Source organism: Rhineura floridana, chromosome 3, assembly GCF_030035675.1.
Source record: "Rhineura floridana isolate rRhiFlo1 chromosome 3, rRhiFlo1.hap2, whole genome shotgun sequence".
NCBI lineage: Eukaryota > Metazoa > Chordata > Lepidosauria > Squamata > Rhineuridae > Rhineura > Rhineura floridana.
The window spans coordinates 93,612,980-93,636,405 of NC_084482.1; the positions used below are offsets into that span (position 1 = coordinate 93,612,980).

Below are 23,426 nucleotides of genomic sequence, written 5' to 3' on the forward strand. Positions count from 1 at the left end.
GAAATGCACAGGCAATACTAGCAAACTGTGGCTGGTTTCTAGCTGATCACAGATTTGGTTTTAATATAGCCAAGCTATTAATTGGTTGAATGCATCAATTAATTAACTGAACATTAAATGAATCACAGTAGAAAGGAATGAAATATTGAGGCCATTAAGTAAATGACAAAGGTCTCATTGACCAATGTTCTCTATTTACTGTTCTACCCTCAAGTCAAGGTGCATAGTATCCAAGGCTGGCCAGGTTATTTTGGCACCTGAGACAGAAAATCCCACAAGCACCTCTCCCTGGTTGCAAAAGATACCTAACTTTTTCCTGCCATTTCATGGCACCCCAAATCAGCTACCCATAATTAACTGATCTATGTTGTTTTAATATTGAATTGTGGATTTTAAATTTTCATATATACCACCATGCAATCTATTTTTGGATTATGATGCAGTGTATAAATCCTTCAAATAAATAAATGAAAACACATTTTGAGTTGCTAAGCAGACTCCTTTTCTCATTGTCATCTTATTTCTCACAGGACTGCCCAAGGAGCTGATGAGGGGATCTTTAGGAATGTCACCCAGTAGATACAGAGACAACTTGGATGGATAGAAATAAAAAATGGCTGCTCCTATTTGAAAAAGAATTCTCACGCACATACTCACAGTAGCCAACAACCATGTCAAAAAAAGGACGCAGCAAGGCTGAAAAGCCAGAGGTACTGATTATGTCCTTACAAGCTGCCAATGAAGATCTCAGGACCAAGCTAACAGACATTCAAATTGAGCTTCATCAGGAAAAGTCTAAGGTGAGTGAAGAATTGGCAGCAAATGGCAGGTGATTATAAAGATGGTTGCATTGCAAGTAATTAATGAAAAATGCCTTTTGTTCATCCCAAAAGAGGGGATGAATCATTTTAGCCATGATGTTTACTTCTGATCAACACCAGAGAAAAAAAATTAAAAGAATATTTGGCCAGTGAATTTGAGGTGCATCAACCATTTTTTCCAGACCATCTTCCAAATACTTTGCCTCTGTTCTCCTTCTATTGTAGTTGAATATAACAAACTTCATCTAAGACTGGAGGCAGCCAAGAGTTTTTAAGAGAGTTGAGAGAGGCATCATTGTCACCTGTAGTCAAGCAGATGCTGCAGGGTTTTGACACAGTACCAAAAAATGATACACCTCTTTACCGGAGGTGAAAGTAGGATAAGTATACACACTGTAAGCAGTAATCCCAAATTCAAACTGCCTTCAGGTCTCAGCAGGAGTGGGGAGACCTATCAGCCGCCTACTATGTATTCTTGTCTTATAAAGTATTTCCTGCCTTCTGCTGTAGAGGAGTGTTCCAAATCAAGAGGAAGGTATAGTGTCCCATTTGAAGTCATTGGAGGAAATGATAGAGAAAACAGTAACAGGGTTTTCTTTATGAGGGATGCACCAGTTGCCAGGTTCATAGGTGAAATAGAAAAATGTGAGGAATCATATTATAGTAGAATTGGAAGAGGCCTATCAGACCATCAAGTCCAGCCCCCTGTTTAATGCAGGAATCAAAGCATACCCAACAGGCGGCTGTCCAGCTGCCTCTTTGAATGCATCCAGGGGTGGAGAGCCCACCACCTCCCTAGGTCATTGGTTCCATGGTCATACCACTCTAACAGTTAGGAAGTTTTTCCTGATGTTCAGTTGAAATGTGGCTTCTTGCATCTTGAGCCCATTATTCCATGTCCTGCACCCTGGGACGATCGAGACGAGATCCCAGCCCTCTTCTGTGTGAAACCCTTTCAAGTACTTGAAGAGTGCTATCAGCCTCAATCTTCTATTCTCAAGGCTAAACATGCCCAGTTCTTTCAGTCTCTCCTCATAAGGCTGTTTCCAGTCCCCTGATCATCCTTGTTGTCCTCCTCTTAACCTGTTCAAGCTTGTCTGCATTCTTCTTAAAGTGCAGTGTCCAGAACTGGACACAGTACAAAAGATGAGGCCTACCCAGTGCCGAATAGATGGGAACTAGTACTTCATCTGATTTGGAAACTATACTTCTGTTAATGTAGCCTAAAATAGCATTTGTCTTTTTTGTATCCATATCACAGTTGGCTCATATTCAGCTTGTAATCAACAATTCCAAGATCCTTCTCACTTGAGCCAAGTATCCCCATCTTATAACTGTGCATTTGCAAAGTCTGTGAGCAAAGGTGCAATGTTAAACAATGAATAACAAATTTTAAGATAGCCCTGACCAACAGGGCCTACATGTCACACTCAAAGCATGTGTAATAGTGTCCCAATGTTATTTTTGTAAAAGCAAACCAGTTTCAGAAGGGGGGAATTTGGAGCACAGAGGTTGGGAAAGAGGGAAAAGCTTTAGATCTTTGTTCACCTGCTGTTTCTTCACACACACACACACACACGGACTTTCCTCTATAGGGTTCTAGGTATGTGTTTACAAAGCCCCCTCAAGTAAGAAAATAAAATTACCTCAACCAAACCACAGTGCTGAAGCACAAGACTATACTCCCCACGTGAACAGGAGTTTAGGAGGCTCATCACTTTTCTGTGATCAGTTATCCTGTCCAGAATTCTTCTGCATGCTGTAGGTAGAGGTTCTAGGCATGGCAGTCCAAGGTGGGATATAAAGCCAACAAACCTGTTATTGTCCCAAATATGATTTCAAGAGAGCAAAATTCTTACCACCACCATCCCCATATACCTGCCCAACACTGGGCAAAAAAAATAAAATAAAGCCAGGTGAAAAGAGTGGAGTCTTGCTCCAACCCATATCAATAAGAGGTGTTAAACTGAACTCCGTCATGGTCAGAGTACTAGTGTGTTTGAGGGTTGTATTGGCTTAAGTTATACATAATCATATCTCTGAAGTTACAATTCTGTGTATGTTGGGGCCTGGATTGGGTGTATTTATAATCTATATTTAAATATGTGAGTTTACACACAAAATGCACACAACGGATGGCTTCATAGGCATAAAAAGCAACAGCTCCAAAGGGAGAGGGAAATATTTTATTGATCTCTCAGAAGCAACACCACTATTATTACGAATAAATTTTTAAGACTATGGGAACATGTTAATCATCTACTTCCCTAAACAAAGAACCAGGAAATAATGGCAAAACACCCTTCAGTAATACATGATGGGATCTGGGATAGGCCTTTACATCATAGCAACAGAACAGAACAGAAAAGTAAGTCACTAACTAGGGGTAGAGCTGCAGCACCCACAGTGTACTACTGTAGTTGCTACAGCCATCTGTGCTGCTCTTTAGCATATATTTAAGAAGCAGGCAAATTTCTCAATTTATACCACTTGGTAAGTTGGTTTTCTGTATTCACCCAAAGCCTCTTAGGACACTAGACAGATAGTGGTCTGACTACCTTTGATACAACATCCTTTAAGACTGGTTTTACATCTGCTAGTTTTACAGAAAAGAGCCATAGCTCAATGGTAAAGCATGAAAAAAGTCCCAGGTTCAATCAAATCCTGGGGAGTCACTGCCAGCAATTCTCCAAAATACTGAGCTAGATGGATTAGTGGTCTGACTTAGTATAACATTCCTATATTCCTGTGCTGCAGAATGAGGTGGAAATGAGGTTGTAGAATTCCAAGGGAGTAGAATGGAGTGTACTACCTCAGACTGGGGGGGTTGGAATCAAATTATGGATGCTCTCATGTGGAAAAACTAGCACAACAAGGAGTTGGCTGGACCTTTTTTCTTTTCTTTTTTTGGGGGAGTAACACACAGAAACATTGAAATAATGGCATCCCCCAGCTGTACTTTAAAGTGGTACAGGCCACTCCACATCCAGATTCTCTCTCTCTCTCTCTCTCTGCCCAGAGAACTGTCATTGACATCTATGACCCGGACCCTTGGATTCTTTCACCAATAAGCATCACTTCAGGCGAAACAAAACTAGGCTGCCACTAGATTCCATAATTAAGCAGCAGTGTTTTAGCTTCCATAAGGTCTTTCATCACAAATACCTTTCTGGATTGTCCATACATCAAGGTTGCCATTAACCTCAGTGGACAATCAAATGATTCAGTGGAAATCTTTCATTGCAGGATGATTGGAATGAAAGAAAGACTTTGGTGCTGCATAATCTAACCAGACAGTGTCCTCTTGAGGATTTCTCCTCTTACCCTTCAGTGAGATCCGTAGCCATTAGTCTGCAGCCCATCTTGCCAACAGAAAATAATTTGGCAGTTTTGGGTTGTAACCCTGCCCACCAGTATTATGCGGAAATCTCACTCAAGTCAATGGGACTTACCCATGTGTAACTGAGGATTCCCGCTTTTGTTTCCAATTCATCATGTCTAGTACTGTTTTTACAACCCTGAAAGACAGATTGTGTGTTTTTTCCCTTTCTTATTGGCACGGATGCTTTAGCACTCAAGCAGAAATTCGCTGCTCGGTTCACTTAGGAACCATGGGCTAGTTGCCAGAAACCTGGAAGACTGGGAGGGTGAGCAAGGGGGAGGTTGCCCTGACAATTGCTACTTCATTCTCTCTCTACAGTCGTCTCCATCTCTTGGTTGGCTGCAGCTATTTCGATTGAACTGTTAACAAGAAAGAGACAAAAATAGATTAAATGTAATCAAGTCCCAATCAGAATTTAACAGAGGGGGAAAGATACATGGTGTTCTATGCAGTTATGTTTTTCATTCTTGTAATGATGAGGGTTACAGGTGCTCATGGGTAATAATCTCATGTGTTTTTAAAAAGTGGGTGGATGAGAGCCCACTTCGCTAAATGGTACTCCTGTGTTCCACAACAGAGCCCCACAGCAAATACCTGAACAATCAGGATGATTGTCTCAAGAGCAGATTCCTGGCCAAAGTCACCTGGCAAGAGGTTAGAGTTACAAAATTCCAGGCTACAAGTCATCAGATATTCTGTCCTCTGTTGCCTTATCAGTGCAGCCATTGTCAGTTTTTACAGTGTTGATATCTGAAAATATGTGCACACCTTATCAGTTAGGAAGAATGTAAACATGTTTGAAATGTAGATTTTCCCTTTAAAATATATGGAAGAGTCAAGTGGCAGAGAATCAGCTCCTGGCTTTGTAGCAGAATGGGGACTGGATTTCCAAATCAAAACCCAATGTGCAGTGACAGCTGCTGGCACCATGACAGTGAGGGAGTGAAATCTGTTCCCGGTTTAGTCTCAATGTTCAAGGAGCTGTCCAAGGTGCTGAAGCTGACATAGAGCCACCATCCACCACTGCTAACATGTGCTGCTGCATTTGCTGAAATCCATCACTGTGCCGGAACCCATCTCTTCTGAAAAGTGTCTTAGGACCTCCTGAACCCTTATATCTCCACTCAGTCACTGAGATCATCTGCAGGAGCTGTGTTGGTCACCCCCCAAGTTGGTGAGGCTCATTTAACATCAACACAAAATCAAGCTTTCAGTGTTATGAGCCCAGTTCTCTGGAATGCTCTGCCAATGGAGATTTAACAGGCTCCTTCTGTTTTAACCTTTAAATACCTGCAGAAAACTGTTCTATTCCACCAGGCTTATGAAGGCAATTAAGAAGATGTCTTTTTTCAGTTGTTGACCTTTGCTTTTACTGTATTTCTAAATGGTTCTTACTGTATGGTTTTTATGAACTGTAAATCATTTTGATGTTTTTTAAATGAAATAAGAGGTATACAAATATATTTCTAAATAAATAAATGCACATTGGTGTGGTATCATCATCATAATTTTAAAAACAAATTTTCACAGAGGTGAATACCAGAAGCCTAGGTGGGGCAAATGAAAAGATCAGGCCAAGCAGCAACATACAAAGAACTGGGGAGGGGTAATCACAGAAAGAAAGAAAGAAAGAAAGAAAGAAAGAAAGAAAGAAAGAAAGAAAGAAAGAAAGAAAGAAAGAAAGAAAGAAAGAAAGAAAGAAAGAAAGAAGTATGATACAGCTAGGCAGATTAAGGAGAACAAATCAGGCCATTCTTTTTTATTGGACCCTTCCTCCAAAGAATTCAGGAGGTATTTAAGGGAGTTCCCCCATTTTACTCTCACCACACCCTGTGAGGTAAGTTAGGCTGGGAATAGGCATCTGGCCTAACTTCACCTTGTGAGCTTCGTGGCTCAGTTGGGAACTGAACTCAGGTCTCTCTAGTTTACATCCAGTACTCTGTTCACCTCACCAGTGGTGAGGAATCTTTTTTCACTCTGAAGGCAACATTGTAACCAACGTTCTGGGGACCACATTCCTGCAGTGGGCAGCACCAAACAAAGGTGGGTGTAGCCAAAGCAGGCGAGGCCAGCTTACACAAATGCATAACCCCCCATACACACATAGAGCACACACATACATTCATACACATTTACAACATGTATATGTGTATGCACACATCACACAGATACATGCATACAGCACATGCCACACACAGCACACATGTACTCACATACACACACGCACACATATGCAGACTCTTCACACTCCCTCCCCAGTGGTAAGGCTTGCTCTCATTAGGGCTGTGCACACACTAGCCTCAACATGTATGGTATATGGATGGACAGTGGAGAGGGACCCCACCCCCAATGTCCATGCAGCTTCCAGAGCCACCATCTGAGCACTGAGCAGAATGTCAGGAAGTATAAGCATGTACTGTATGCTTGTAGGGATGTGCAGGGTTTCCCATTGGGTGGAGAAGCTCCACATATTCATCTGTACCTGCACAGGGCTGGCAGATACACAAGGACAGTAGGTGGTGTCCGACTCCTCCCTCCAAGTGTGTACACATGGAGGCTACCATGTATATTTCCCCCTCAAATATGAATGACATTGAAAGAAGTAGACTTCTGTTTAGAAGGATTCTCCTAGGTTGATTCTGGGGACATGTTTTAGTCTACTGTTTCCAAAAGCCATATGAAAATTGTTCTTGCCCTAGGAAAGGCACTGATCAGTTTCAATTCTGATGGGAAGACTTTGGTGACCTATGCTAAACTAAAATTGCACTTTGATAACTTTCCCTCCCTTTAGCAATTATGGTTTAAAATATATTTGATACCCATGGAGGAAGGAACAAAATTAAGCAGGGAGGGGGGTACTTTTGTTGCCTCAATGCATCTTGCAGGGTGTGACATGATGTCTCCTGATATTAGCAATTTCTGTCTTGACAATGAATTTTCATTGCAAACAGACATCCTCTGATTTCTCACAGTGCTTTTTTGAGCCTGAGCCCTTGTACTAATTTTATCGGTCTGGCAGCCAAAGATTTAGTCAACATGTAAAATAAGTTTCAGTCAATATGTAAAATTCAGCTCCACTCCACACTTTCCAGGTTTTTGGTCGCCTTTTGGGTTCCCTCACTCTCAGCCTCCAAACTTTCCATTACATTTCCACTCTACTCCATTGATTATGCTGATGATATTTAACATTTATTTACTAATAGGCAAAAAAAAACCACCTTGTGGTTTAAGAACGTACCTATAGCCCACAGATATTTCTATCACACTTTAAAAAGCAGGGAAATTGGGCAGCTATAGTGAATGCACCAGGGGAGCAGGACACCTGACCTCCTCTCTGAGATACTGGACTGCTCTACAAATTTGTCAAAATGCAAACATAATTTGGGTTGGTCTTTCACAGTCCAATCCACTTCCTGTGTAGCCTGGAAGAATTTGGGAGCATGTGCCTCTGAGCATATGGTGACTGGTGGTGTAGGCAACACCTGCAATCAGCCCAAGTAACAGAAACAAGACATGTGCTGTGCTGATCTTGTTTTAGCAGGGAGGAAGGAACAATATTAAGAAAGTTGATATATTTCAGATAGTCACTTTAAATATGTTTGATTTACTTTGCAATTTTAGTGAAGTTTAGTGAAGGGATTTTTTTTCAGCCCCACTTTCTCACTGGCCTTAAATTTATTACTAGTATTCCTCTTTATCTAGTTCTGTGTTGTTGCTTGTTATATTTTCTGCTATTTGTATTTTTTATTCTTTTGTAGGAATACTGACTAGCTGTATCTATGCGCAGAAATGCTATTACAGAAAATTTTGTAAATGATCTCTTAACCTCAATTCATACATCTTTTTAATGGAAGATAGAAGAAACAAAGCCAAATTCACAGATTACAGGACAATTCAGCAGCCATAATACAAAACACACACCTACATACGATATAGTTCATGACTGTACTGAAATCTCAGGAGAGCAAAATGTTCAAGTGTCATAGCATAGTGTGTGGAATAATCTTCAGAAATCACCTGTGTAATGTAGGCCATCCTCTGTGAAATCACAATCTTTAGATTTGCTTTTTGGCATCAGGCCTGACATGAACAGATTCTTCCTGAGGCAATGATGTAGCCTTGGAGAATTTTTTATGAAACTGAGTCACAAGAGAACAAAGATTTGATCCTCACTTTGGCCTGAAAGCCATACTTTCCTTTACAAAATAAGCTTCATATGCAAAGTAAGATGAATATGAGATACCACTTTATTCTGCATACAAATCTAATAAAGAAGTGGCCTGCACTTCTTCATGATGAATTGAACCCTAAACTGTAGGCTGACCCAAAACCAAACTGTCCAGCCATACCATAGCTTAGTGAGCTATTCTTAATTCCTTTCTGGTGACCAATTGAAAAATAGCAAACATTGGATCAATTATGAATCCCAGACATGGAATTAAGACAGTTATGCAAATTTGATTGCAGGAAGAGCACACAATATCCGGCCCTGCCCCCTGCATCTTCACCCTCATAAATTTGTTGCTTAAGCCTGCTTTCCTTAAATGCATCATGTTAGAAAGAACATATACTAAAGATAGCAACAGCAAGCAAAGCATCTTTCTAGATTTATCTCTATGATCTAGAATTAATCCAACAGGAGTATCCAGAACTGTGTGGAATTCCCCAAAGGTAGAGATCAAAAGATTAACTTGTACACTTTTTAGTCACATGCAAATTGCTAGGGACTCAGTGTTCACACTTCAGCTAAGGTTTGGTTGGAAACCTGCTGCTGTGGACTTAAAGATATTTGTAAACACGCATTTCGTTTCCCTCTTTGACAACCACAAGCCATTTGGAATTGTGTGACCACTGCAAATTCCATGAACATTTTTAGGACTACAGAATCTATGGAGCCACAGACTGTACACAAGGTTGTCATCAATATCAACTTTTATGCACCAGGCAAAGGCAGTCCCAGGCAGATAGCTTTTAATTGGGATCATATGGCATGATAATAGCCCACCCTGTTCTGATGTTCATCTTTTAACAGGGTAGGGTAGGGTATAATGTTTTAGTTTTTGATTTTTTAAAAACGTTTGTATTTGTATGGGGGGTGTTACAGTTTATTTATTTATTTATTTATTGCACTTGTATACTGCCCCATAGCCGAAGCTCTCTGGGCGGTTTACATCAATCAAAAACATTAAAACAAATATACAATTTAAAACACATATTTTAAAAAACAATTTAAAACAAAATTTTAAAATTTAAAACAATATAAAAACAATTTAAAACACATGCTAAAATGCCTGGGAGAAGAGGAAAGTCTTGGCCTGGTGCCGAAAAGATAACAGTGTTGGTGCCAGGCGCACCTCATCAAAAACATCATTCCATAATTTGGGGGCCACCACTGAAAAGGCCCTCTCCCTTGTTGCTACCCTCCAACAGAGATGGTTCTAGGAGAACCCCCAACCTACGAACCTGCTCCTTCAGGGGGAGTGCAACCGCATCCAGGACAGGTTGGATATCCACCATCTGGTGAGAAGAACCACCCGCTAGCAGCATCTCAGTCTTGTCTGGATTGAGCCTCAGTTTATTAGCCCTCATCCAGTCCATTGTTGCAGCCAGGCACCGGTTCAGTACATTGACAGCCTCACCTGAAGAAGATGAAAAGGAGAAATAGAGCTGCGTGTCATCAGCATACTGATGGCAACGCACTCCAAAGCTCCAGATGACCGCACCCAACGGTTTCATGTAGATGTTGAACAGTGTGGGGGACAGAACTGACCCCTGCGGAACCCCATACTGGAGAGTCCAGTTGTAAGTCACTTCAAGACATTTTCTGTAGCAAGCGACGAATAAATGTAATAATCACCATCATCATTAGTTTTGTAACATCTGTTTTCTCTGTCTTGTTTTATTTTCTTACTCTGTAGGTAAGTAGACTGGAAAGGGAGAAAACCCAAGAAACGAAACGGATCCGAGAGCTAGAACAGCGCAAGCAGACTGTGCAGATCACTGAACTGAAAGCTAAGCTCCACGAGGAGAAGATGAAGGAGCTGCAGGCTGTGCGGGAAAATCTCATCAAACAGCATGAGCAAGAAATGGCACGGACAATGAAAATCAGAGACAGTGAAATCCAGAGACTCAAGTCGGCCCTGTACGCATTGCGGGAAGGGAGCAGTGACAAAGTACGGACAGCACTGACCATTGAGGCTCGCGAAGAGGCCAGGAAACAATTTGACTCTGAGCGCCTTAAGCTTTTGCAGGAAATCACTGAACTAAAATCTGCCAAAAAGCAGGTGGATGAAGCCCTGAACAACATGATCCAGGCTGATAAGATCAAAGCGGGGGATCTTCGGAGTGAGCACCAATCTCATCAGGAAGCGATCTCTAAGATCAAATGGGAGAGTGAAAGGGATATCCGCAGGCTGGTTAGTAACCTTATCTGGGTGGCAAGCCACTCACTGGGCTCAAAATTACATCATGATTTTGAGGTTATCACAAAACATATGTGAAGTCTACAGTCACAGAGGCATGGCTGCAGGGAGAGGAATGAATTAGCTGTCAAAATTAGGCAGTGTTGCTTGAGATGCCCCCATCCTCTCTTCCACCCATACCATGGCATGTTAGTCAAATTCATTATAGGGACATTGCATTCTCCTTTTGATTGTATCAGGACTGACATATAAAACCAGCTATCTTAACTTATATAACAGTGGTTAGTCTCTCCTATTATTATTAGGGCACATGAACAACGCATGCAAGAGCCCTCTTTGACTCTGCCTGTGTACCTAGGTGCACAACAGCCAGGAAAAAAATTAGTGTGAACATAGGGTGGAGAGGCTGGTAGTACATAGAGAAACCTACAGTCATTTCTCTGAGCATGGCATCTTGGGGGCAGGGAGGAGAGTGAAGCCACAATTGTACACATGGCAGTGGCTGTTTCCATGTAGCCCATTTCCCCATTTTAAACTAACCTTTCTCTATGCTGTCAAGTACTCACATATATGATGGTATGGGGATGGGACGGGGACAGCCAATGGTATGGCCTGTAATAGCACTCAAAGTGGTACAGCTTCTTTACCTAATGCAAAGATTAAGGTTGTGTACCTTCTGCTGTTTAAGACATTTTGTCCCAAATCTGCCATTGAAAATGTTTCTATAATCCTAAATCTAAGGCAGCAACCCTATGCACACTTAATTGGGACTACGTCCCATTGAACTCAGTGCACAGAATTGTCCTTTTAGTCTCATCTGTGAAGTTTGGGATATACTGATGATGAAATCTGGTTTAGCAGCACCAAATCAGGTAAGAATTAATCTGAGCCAAAACTAGGTAAGCCTTATCTTCTTTCAATGACTCTTTGTTTTCAAACATCAATTTCTTTGGGGAAAATACATTCAAAACAAGGGTGTGGAATCTCCAGCCCATGAGAAGAATGTGGGCCTCCAGGCCATTCTCTGGCCCATAGAATACTCCCCAGGCCATGCCCAATCTCTCCAGGCCATGGTCCTCATCCACTCTCCTCCATGGTTCTTCAAGTGATTTTGCCTTTTTGGAATGTATCTTTGACTTGTAATTAAACCTTTTGCTTTCCTGTATAGAGGATGGGTGTGGGTGGGTGTGCGCACACACATGCACGCATGTCCGTGCATGAGTGCGCAGAAACCTGTGGCTTATTTTGGCTGGAATGAAGCTTGCTGCAGGGACTCTGATCCAGCCTATACGTACCAGTGCTGACTCAGCAATCCCCACCCCCACCCCAGCATTTGCATGTTAAATAGCCTTTGGGGGAATGCTGACCAGCCCTTCACAATTGAAGATTGCAAGTTGCCTTGTTTTGGAAATGGTCAGGATGTGGATTCATCCGGAGTTCAGACATAGAGAAATCCCCCTCCCCCAGCCAAAAAAGTCATGAGGCGAGAAGTATTCAGTTTAGGCTAGTTCCACCACAAAGCTGCCACGTAATGAAATGTTGTGTGCATGAGTCTTATTGAAGAAGAATGAACCCATAGTGCCCACCAAATAAAAGATTTTATTGAGTCTATAGCATCTGTTCATTCTTTTTTGATATCCTATCTTCAGTTGTGGCTTGCGTAGAGCTGGCACAATGGATCGTGGAAAGTTGCAGCCTGTTTTTCTGTTTTTTCACATGCCATGACAGTCAGAAATTTGACAGGTGCAATGTTTCTAAGCATCCAGATGCAGATATGGAGATTCTTTGCTTATTGGATTCATGCCTGCCTGCTGTACAGGTGTAGAACTGTGCCTTGACCAAGTCGGCAACCATAAGGGAGGGGAGTGGATGGGAAACAACTAACTAGATGTTTTTGAAAATAGATTAAAAGGTGTGTTTGAATGTAAACAAGTTAATTTCAAGGCGCAATGAAGTGTTTTGTGCTTCCATAATTTTGTAAAGTAGAAACTGCCATTATGAATGAGTCATGAAGGTCATTCTCTTGCAAAGTGCATAAAGTGTATCAGTTCATTGTAGTGCTTATGGTATAACACTGTTCTCGCATGTCTTAATTCAGATGGACGAGATCAAAGCAAAAGACAGAACAATCTTTTCCTTGGAGAAAGAGCTGGAGACCCTTACTGGATATGTTCAGAAGCTTCAGCTGCAGAAGGAGGCTTTGGATGAACAACTCTTCTTAGTAAAGGAGGCCGAGTGTAACATGAGCAGTCCCAAAAGAGAGATCCCAGGCAGAGCAGGAGATGGCTCTGAGCACTGCAGCAGCCCTGTAAGAAAGGTTTTATATTTCATCACAAAGAGACACATCCGGGCTTTGATTGGAGCCACTCAGAGCCCACTTATTGCATCATTTCTCTTACTTCTACCAGGAAAGCATCCATTTGTGGTGTATAAAATGTGCCCTCTTGTGGTTGTCATAACGCTGCACTTCAGAACTGACAACTGAAACAGCACAATTTACGAGTAACAGTGGTAGCAGATTAATAAAGCTTGCATTTATGTAGTATATTCAGTTGTTCAGAATGCATTGTGTACATTATCTCAAAAATTGTACAACAGTTCTGTAAGTTGGGGATGTTGAAGCTGAGAAATAGTAGCTTACTCAAGTCCACTGAGTTCACAGCTGATTCAGGAGACACTGTACACTTTTATTTGCTGCTTGAAGATCTGATTTTATATGAAACATAAATGAATTTAATACTCCTAGAGGGTAAGAGGCATGGCTGCAGGGATGGGGACTATACATTTTGTCTTCCTTGGGATCCTTCATTTCTGCCAAGGAACTTTCCACCACAGTCCAATTGGTAACCATGCAGCTTTTTCAGGACTAATGGGTTATGTAGTCCCTTTATCCAGCAAATGTAAGGAACCCAGCAGATGCATTTTGGATCATCTTAGTTTCTGAGCAGTCTTCAAAAGCAGCTCCGGACAGAGCACATTACAGTAGTCTTATCTAGATTATGGTTATACAGAAGGATAGACTCAAGTAATTCTCCCAGGGCCAGCCCTAATAGGCAGAGGGAGGAGGTCACTCAGAAGCTGGCTTGGGGTGTCACGAAAGGTTAGCAAGTTATGATTTATTTAATTTATTGTATTGTATTTTTTTACTGTCAGGAAGGGGGAGAAGTGCTTGTGGGATTTTCTGCCTCAGTTGCCAAAATAATTGATTTGGGGGGTGCTCCACCTCTGACAGCAAAATGTCTTAAGCAGGCCCTGCTCCCTGCCTTTCACTCACTCTGAAAGGGATTAGACACGTCCATGTGAAGAACAAGGCTCTCAGTGGCTACCAGTTGTGATATTTGTATACTTCCTCCAGAATCAGAAGCAACTTGCCTTGGAATACCAGTTGCTGGGACACAACACTCATGCCCTGCTTGTGGGCTTCCCAGAGGCAGCCTTTGGTCTGATCCAGCAGGGCTTTCCTTATGCTGCATTCCCAAATCCAGAATGGTTAGTTTAATATGCCATGGAGCACTCTTTCACTTTGTGCAACTGCACACACACACACACATATATTCTCACATATACAAACAATACTAAGGTACCTTGTGAAATCACAGCTAGGCTGTGGAAGCCACTTTTCCAGGGGTTTATCCTGTCGAATGGCTGTAATTTTTAAAGGTTCGCAACCACGTGGGCTGGGGCCAATCATGCAGGTTGTTAATGTGAAAACATCACCCAGCCAGGATCATAGGGTAATGATTTCATGTTAAGAAGTCCTTTGCTATTGGCTCCACTCATATGGCTGTGGATCTTTACAAGTTACAGCCATACCATGAGATGAACCCATAGGAAAGGGGCTCCCCTCTGCCATGGCTATAACATTTAGAAAGGCAGCCATCTAAGGTACCTAAGAGGAATGTTTATTTATTTATTTATTTATTATTTCAATTTATATACCGCCCTTAGCAGAATAGCAACTGACAACAGTTTGCCTATACGTAGCTATTGTACTAAATTATTTAACCGTTTCCTTTACAGGACCTACGCAGAAACCAGAAGAGGATGGCAGAGCTGAATGCCACTATACGAAAACTTGAAGACAGGAACACCCTGCTTGTAGATGAGCGGAATGAACTGGTGTGTGCACTTAGGAGTTTTTGAACGGTGGCTCAGAGGCCATTAAACAAAGGACAAAAGGGCCTCAAAAGGGCTGTGACTATTTTTATTTTTATTTATTTGAAACATTTTCATGTCAGCCTTCAGTAAAACTTCCAGGGCATTTTACAACAAAGTACTAAAATAAAGGATATAATACTGGTGGCTCTTTTTTCCTCTACATTCCAGTACTGCTGGATTTAAAAGTTAGGGGAAATGAAGGAAATCTACCCTTTTCAGTTCAAGAAGGGTAGTGAAAGTTCCCTTGCTGCATTCAACTAATGTTCACTGCCTGAACCAAACCTTTGCAAGGTCCACTCTTTTCATATTATCTAAATATGCAGTACATGAGGCTCCTCACCCTTAGCATTTAGCCCACTACATCTGTTTCATCCCAAGTGTTAAACATCCACCTGCTACTTCTTATGTTTGGAAAAGTGACTGGTGGTGCATCTAGAAGGGAGGGTAGCAGTTCTGCTTTACCCCAAATCTTTTTTCCTTCCCTTATTTTGGCTCCTCTCCATATCATATTCTCTTCCCAAGGCCTTCCGCTATTTCCCTAAGGCAGAGACATGAAACTTGGATAGGAAAACACTCACTGTCTGCCAGTTCTAGTGTGACTCTACCTCTCTTTTCTGAAAACGGGGGCACACAATGCTAGTCAAAGCTTGTCCCTTTTTATTGTAAAACCTGGTGGGATCAGCTCAAGTGCTTTTTTAAAAACTTCAGCTTCAAAGAGATTTCGCAACTGATTGGCAGAGCAACCCATTCCCCCTCCAATGAAAACATTTTGCTGTAAGCAACTAGTGTGGTCACAGCCCTCGTGGCCTTCCATATGTTGTTGGTCTCCAATTCCCATCAGCCCTAACCGGCATGGCCAAATGGTGGGGATGATGGGAGTTGTAGTCCAACAACATCTGGAGGGGAGCAGGGGAGCCACCCTTGCACTAAGGAATTCTTCTGCTGGGGGATAAATGTGGCTCCTCATCACCCCTAGATGGAAGGAATAAGTACAGCTTCCAATCCTAATGCCACGCAGCATGGGTAGGAAAGAGGGAGGACAATCACAAGCACATTCCCTACAGCGAGAGGTGGGGTACTTCTCACGTCCAAGTTGCAGTCCAATGATGGCAGCCAAAGCAGTGCCCTAAAGATGTTGTTGGACTCCAACTCCCATCATTCCTGACTAGTAGCCATTCTGGCTGTGACTGATGCAAGACCTGGAGGACCAGAGGTTCCTCATCCCTGATGTACACCATGAGGAGTAAACCCTCTTTCAAATCACCTTCAGTGCTCCAACCTCCCTCCCCCCCCCAAAAAAAACCCTCAGCACTTTGTTTGTCTTCAGCCAAAAAGTTAGAATGGCCATGTTGTCATCCATTTCACAAATTATACTAGAGACGCTCTTGGACTGTGAGTACCAGCTATGGGAAACAATGCTGAAGTGATGAAAGGATTGTCATATATATCAGGTACTGATTATGAATTATTGCGATTGTTACAGTTGAAACGTGTTCGGGAAGCTGAAAAACAATGCAAACCTCTTCTGGAAAGAAATAAGTGCCTCTCCAAAAGAAATGATGAACTCATGCAGTCGTTGCAGCGCATGGAGGAGAAACTCAAAGCAATCACTAAGGAAAATTTAGAAATGGTTTGTGCTTAGAACAATTTTTCTGCTTATACATAGTAGTACCAACAAGATTTCATCCCTGAGATTTACAGGCAATGCTGATACCTTTTTTTATTAGATGAAGGTTTTTCCTGCTTTGGAATGTGGTGCAAAAAGATTTCAGGGAATTGAAACAGGGAAATTGTCAATAGAAAAAAACAACCCAGTCAATTTCATGCTGGCTTTTGATTGTCCAGTTGCTGGACTCCAACTCCCATCATCCCTGAAAATTAGCCATGCTGGCTGTGACTCATGGGAGTTGGTGTCCAGCAACATGTGACATTTGACAGATCCCACAAATCTGGTACTCGACCATCCTAGTGCATGTAGATTTTCCTGATAGTAACCTGCATACCTAAACAACAAAGAATCTTGTTCCATCTTACAGACTAACAAATTGATAATTATGGCATAAGTTTCCATGGACTACAGTCCACTTCATCAGGTGTATGACCATAAAGAACAGACATCATATAACCTCCATGCAAGCTTTGTGCAAGCAAATCAGGATGAATGCTCAGTAAGCACATTGACTTATGCAGCTGTTTAAAATGTATTTGAGTAGCCATTACTTTTATGATTGTTTTGTATTGTTTTTAAATGTTTTCGTGTTGCTGTACACCACCCTGATGTTTTGTAAGAGGGCAGTATATAAATACTTTTATAAATAATAAAGAAATAAATAGGCCACATGGAAGAGGCCTTTGGCTTCCATACTTGCAACTGTACATGTGATTCACCCAGTTCCCACTTAAACTATGCTTGTGTTTGTACACATGAACATCCAACATGCATCATGATTCCCTTTATGAAGTGGCAGGGAGGTTCTCTCCTTAGAAGCACTCCCAAACCACACTTCATGGGGGATGTTTGAACCAGCTCTAAGGAAGCTGCCTGACTTTACCTCACTTAAAGCAAGTGTAGGGAAGCTTTGGCCCTCCAGAAGTTGCTGAACTACAACTCCCATCAGCTCCAGCAAGCATGTTGTAGTTTAGCCACATCTGGAGGTCCAAAGGATACCTACACCCCACTTAAAGCTTCCTTATTGTATAAAGAGAAATTGACAAGCAAGAGCATACATTAGAACCAGGGATTATCTACACAGATTTTCTCCATATCATTTCTCGCCTGCTGTCCGCTGCATTTTTCTTTTTTAAAAATTGTGGGTTTTTAGCGTATAGTGAAAGATATATTCATTGAATCCTAGTCTCCAGGAAAATGGGTTGAGATTCATTTTCATTACTTCATGCGACAAAACTAGATGTCTAATGTCCAGGTATTAAAGTTACAAAAGTAATCTGCCTTTAACATAAATTAATTTTCTAGACAAAAAATAAATTCCTAAGCATTTATACTCAGAAATAAGCCCTCCTGTGTTCAATGGAGTTTGCTTACTAGTAAGGGTGTACAGGATCAGAGCCCAAGTCAGAGAATACTACATCCATACTAGAATGTTGGATTTTCAGCTCCAGAAATGTTTTGCCCAATTTTCTGAACAGAACAGTATATGCTCCATACCTTCAAGAAGTTTTAAAACATCTGTTCTTAGAAATACACACGGTGGGAAAATTGCAGCCTAACTCCCTGACATCCATAATGATTTGGCACTTAAGGTAGGAGGCAAAAAATAAAATAAAAGACTAAAAAAGGCAAAGATAAACTGAATGTCAGTTTGCAGATATCTGACAGAAAATGTTAATTAAACAAAAAAATGTTGTTTAAAAGAAAAAAAAGGATTTGTTTTTAATAGTTTTTGTTTGTTTTATTTGTGACACAGAGAGAAAAAATGACGTCGCATCCTCCTCTGAAGAAATTAAAATCTCTCAATGACCTGGATCAAGCTAATGAGGAGCAAGAAACTGAATTTTTGAAGCTTCAAGTTATAGAACAACAGAACATAATTGATGAATTGACACGGGTAGGTTGTCATAAGGCATTAAAAGTAAAAGGGTAGATCCTGAAAGCTTTCATTATAAAAAAGTGAGATGGTTTATAATTATGGGAACATTTCTTAAACCCTGATCCTAAAGTCATGAGCGGGGCTTCCAGAGCACATAGAACTAGCTGTAATAATCCTAAGAGATGATTCTGCCATTGAGAATTTCACCTTAGTTTCAGCTCATGAGTGCGTGCCTAATAGGAAACATTGGCTGAACTATGGTGTAGTCAGCCACAAACTGAACCCACTATGGGCAAAGTAATTGTGAGAATCAGTCTTTAATTCAGGGATGAGGAACCTATGGGCCTCCAGATTTTACTGGACTCCAACTTGCATCAGCCCCAGCCAGCAAGGCCAATGGTTAGGGATGATCGGAGTTGTCATCAAGCAACATCCCTAACCCTGCCAATAGTCATGAGTAGGGAGGAATTAGGGGAGGCTGTGGGCTTATGGTCCTTCCTATATGTAAATTGGCAAAAATTCTACTTTGTGTTAAAAGGTATATGGAGGTTTTTTAAATTATTATTCTAACTGTTGCTGAGTCATGTCACTTTCCATGTCACAAAGATATACCTCTTCCTCTCTGTTCTGTTGGCAAACTTTGGTCCGTGTCCTGGCTATTCCTTGCCTAGACTACTGCAGCTTTCTCTGTTCTGGGCTTCCATTGCCTCACCCCAGACCCATTACCTCTAGCCAGCATTTTGCTGCCAAAATCATTCAGCTTTCTCATCTATGTGACATGCCTCTTTAGGCTTCCAAATTCTGCATAAGCTTCTTGTGCTTCCCTTCCAAACCTGCCATGACCTTCCCCTCCCTGCCTTCTCTCTCCACCCTTCCCTCCCAGCATCACATTCCTGTGACCTTCGCTCATCTACCTCCCTTGCCTTCAGTCATCCAAAGCTGTCCTGCTCCTTTAAAGAACTCCACCCTTTCTCCCTTGCTTCCCTTCATGCCTGGAACTGCCTCCCAGAACTCCTTTGTGCAACTATCTCACTTACTTCAGAACCATTCTCATCTTTTTGGGGAAGCCCTTGGAAAGACCTTCTGGTCCTAATATTCTATTCTAACTAAGCTGTAGGACATGCAATTGAAATAATCACATCTTCTTCCCATGCTTAGCTCTGCCTTCTGTTGTGTCGCTGAAACCCATTGGGGCAGGGACCTTGATTATCAAGCCTGTATTTTGTAAAGTACCATGTTTTGAACATAGATGGTACTATGCAAATAAATGAATGAAAATGATGAAATAAAATAATAAGGCATGTTACTTTTACTACATGAATCAATAGCCACCTTGAGCACCAGAGATGGAAAGATGGGATAGAAGTGTTAGAAAGAAATAGTCAGTCAATCAAATGGAAATTTGATAGCATATAGTCACTGCCATATTTCTGCTGAATATTAACTTAGAAGCTTATGGTCAATGCTGATCTTTGAAAATCTATGCCTTAGGCAACCTCAGGCAACTTTTTTCAGCCCATGTCCACATTCCCTCATGGGCAGCCTTCCAAGGGCCATATGGTGGGTGGAGCCACACGCAAAAAGTGTGGGGAGCAACAGAATGATTCTCACCTTTGTACAGTAGGCCATGCAAAAGCCAGAGATTTCTACGCACACACACCCCCACAGCCTTCCTCTTCCAGGCAAATAAGATGCATTGTCACAGATCAAGAACACATTCCAGCTAGGCAAAAGCACCTGAGCAGGGCCAGTGGGGGATGTGGCTTGGGGAGAGTCCCGACAGGGCTGGCTTTAGGGAGGGGAGGGGGGCGCTTGGGGCACCAAGCTGAGGGCAGCACAAAGCTAAGCTCAGTGGCTGCATTTTTTTTGAATGTATTGTCTGCAGTGAGCTAGGGTGGCACAAAACAAGCCTCCATAACCTTTTTTCAAAGTTCTACAGGTTGTTTTTATGCTAAAAATGCATGCAATAATTCTTGCATGTTGTCCCCAGCTTTGGACACACATACATGGGTCCTTGTAGGGGGCAGCAGCAGGGCCCCCAGCGTCACACCTGCACAAGGCTCCATAAAGCCTCCGGGTGGCCCTGCAAAGCTGACCATGGTGGGGGAGGCACTTGTCGCTCAGGGTGCTATTTATCCTAGATCCAGCTCTGAGGGCCAAAGAGAGAGGCCTGGAGGGCTGCGCTTGGTCCCTAGACCTGATGCTCCCCACTCCTGCCCTCGCACTCACTGTTCCTTGATCTTCTTGTATAGGATAGAGAGAAACTTATTCGGCGTAGGAAGCATAAAAGAAGTTCCAAGCCAATTAAGGTAAGTGAAGCATGCAAATGTTAAACCAAGAGCTCGGCTGTATTTCATTCCAGAACCAAATGTCTTGACTGTTGAGCCCCAGCCATTTCAGCAGGAAAGGCACGAGGCCTTGCAGAAATAGCGTCAGACAATGCACTTGCACAAATGGCAGTAAATCCAGGATGCATCTACCAGTTATGGAATATGTGGAGCCAAGAAGAAAGCGAGGGTGGAGGGAGCAGACCCTTGTGAATCAGTTCACCAAGCTCCATACACTTCTGGAGCTCATATCTATGGAGACGGGAGCTGCAAAGCGTCAGACAGTTGACCATGTATATCCCATATGTTTTCCACTCATGTGATGCCTTATCCTTTATGTGGGAATAAAAACATTGTAATGCAAGTGTGGCTTGAATTCTCATTGATCAGTCTGTCTGCGCAACAATTTCACTTTGCTTGGCAAGTTTTAAATGCTGACATCAGTACTTTGCTGTCCTACCCACTGATTAGGCAGCTCTGTCATCTTAGGGAATTACTCATTTTTCCTTTGATGTTTTTAATTCAGTTTGGAAGGTTGAAGGCACTAAACTACTAAGGAACTGAATTTCATATGGCAAACTCCATAAGGTAGCAGTTACCAAAGCGTTGTTCTTACCAACGCTGTACCATAGCGTTGCCTTAACTACAACTAAGCCTGTAACCAAGCATAAGGGCTGGAACAACCATATATTGCTTCCCTGTTTACCCACAACCCTTCCTCTGCTGTTTCCCCTGTGTTGAATTTTGGACTGGAAGCTCCTAACTTCTTGTCTTCTGTAAAGCACCATGCACAGTGATGGCACTATATTCATAAATGGATAAATAGCAGCAGCAGTTATAACATTGGGTTGCATCCAGTGGCTTCCTTCTAATAAAGAAAGGCTCTTTGATCCAGCAGAGGCTTCCATGAAGAAAAGGGGGAGGCAGGTGATAGTCACTGATTCCCTGTGCCTCCCCAAATCTGCTCCAGAGGGCTGGGAGACCCGCCAGAGTAGCATGAAAAGGGATTCAGGGGGCTGCAGGCAACTTTACAAAAAATCACCTCCCTCCCCCTTCCATTCACACAATGCCTCTGCCAGGTCTAGCAGCCTTCCATGAACTGAAGGGACACCATTGGTTGCAACCCACTGTTAGCAGACTGGAATCCTGATACCCCTGTGCCCTGATTTTAGTGGGATTTCTCCCAGTTGTACAGCACACCACAAAGCACTATCTGCATCAATGGCTACCACTGCTCTGACACAGTAAGGAGTGAGAGAAGGAATTGTGGTGTACACTGTCCCTCTAAAACCAAAGAGGACCCACCAGTGATGCCATACTGTGCAGACCTCAGCACAGCAAACACACCAATTTGCTTTTTAGATTCTGTGGCTCAGCTGCACATGAGAATATAGTCAATGCAGAAGCAGACACCCAGACTGCGCTCATGTGCTCTATGGTAGATCATAATGGCTGGATTTGTAACTCCAACCAAACATTGCCTACGGGGAGGAAATAATATTGGCAGTATTTTTCATGTGAGGTGTATTTTCTTTCTTCAGAGGCATGTATTGGACACCGTTTATGGGGGTGATGATGACTCTATGGACTCTGAAACCTCATCCATGGCTTCCTTCAGGACAGACAGAACACCAGCAACTCCAGATGAAGACCTGGATGAAGTAAGATCTTTTGCCTGGTACTATAAAGTTTGAAGAGCTAGCGATGGGGACTGGTAGAAAACCATTCAGTCACTCATTGGTCAGAATTTTAAAAATAGTAAGTCCCATGACCCAAACCTGCACAAAACTCAGATGTCTGATAAGTATTTGTGGAAGAAACAATGTGAAACAGGAAGTGTCGTACAACATTTTCAAATATGTATTTTAAATTTGATTGGGGAAGAGCCAAAGATCAGTGGCAGAGCATCTGCTTTGCATGCAGAAGGTCTCAGATGCAATCCCTGGCATCTCCTGGCGCTGGAGAGAATCGTGTCTGAAACGCTGGAGATCCATTCACAGCCAGTGTAGACAATTCTGAGCTAGATGGACCAATGGCCTGACTTGGTATAAGGCTGCTTCCTGTGTTCCTAAATGAAGGGTAAACCACAGTATTGATAGTTGCTTGTCAAAGACTGCCACAGCGAGAAAAAACATTGCAATTTTTTATGTAGTTCTTTGCATTTTTTAATGTATTTCTGGCTAATTCTTTGCATTGTGTGACATTTTGTTTTCAAGAAATTCCTAGGTCTTTGAAAGCATGATAAATACCTTCTTATCAGCTGAATCATCCATTCAGCTGACCTGACATGGGTCGAATGACAAATGATGCTAACCACTTCTTTGAATCTCATGATTACTTCTGTGGTGGCTGTTTTTTTAAATAAAATACCCTAAGAGGAGACTGGCGGCAGGCAATCTGGATTAGGACTGTGGGAAAAAGGGGGACTTAACTCTTCCCTTGTACCATTGTGGGTAAATAAATAGCAGATGGGGGGGGTTTCAGATGGAAAATAGCATGGAAGGATTAGATTCCACATCTGACACTGCAATCCTGATGCATATATTCCCCCACCTTGCAGCTGCTGTTAGTTAAAAAGAGAATTCCAGTGACATTGTTAAAAAAATGCATTTAGTTTCTTGTGTAGTTTGACCAAGAGTTCTAGTATTGCTTAACTCTCAAAATAAGGAAGGGGTATAAATCATGAACAAAATTAAATTTGCAATCATTTCTATCTGGTGTGTTAGATCTACACTTTAGGTATGTTGACATCACATGCTTTGAAAGAA

General features: G+C 42.0%; 1 protein-coding gene across 4 annotated transcripts in view; it reads left to right on the forward strand.

Annotated features, from left to right (window-relative positions):
• The first annotated feature begins 665 nt into the window (after nucleotides 1-665).
• JAKMIP2 (janus kinase and microtubule interacting protein 2) overlaps nucleotides 666-23,426 on the forward strand; it is a 56,665-nt gene continuing 33,904 nt past the window's right edge. For all 4 annotated transcript variants that reach the window (XM_061621903.1, XM_061621904.1, XM_061621905.1 and 1 more), the window contains exons 1-8: nucleotides 666-800; nucleotides 10,122-10,619; nucleotides 12,724-12,933; nucleotides 14,646-14,744; nucleotides 16,267-16,413; nucleotides 18,209-18,349; nucleotides 20,584-20,640; nucleotides 22,200-22,319. In XM_061621903.1, the coding sequence (XP_061477887.1) occupies nucleotides 672-800; nucleotides 10,122-10,619; nucleotides 12,724-12,933; nucleotides 14,646-14,744; nucleotides 16,267-16,413; nucleotides 18,209-18,349; nucleotides 20,584-20,640; nucleotides 22,200-22,319 (1,401 nt within the window). In that variant the 5' untranslated portion in view covers nucleotides 666-671. The remainder of the gene's footprint in view (nucleotides 801-10,121; nucleotides 10,620-12,723; nucleotides 12,934-14,645; nucleotides 14,745-16,266; nucleotides 16,414-18,208; nucleotides 18,350-20,583; nucleotides 20,641-22,199; nucleotides 22,320-23,426) is intronic.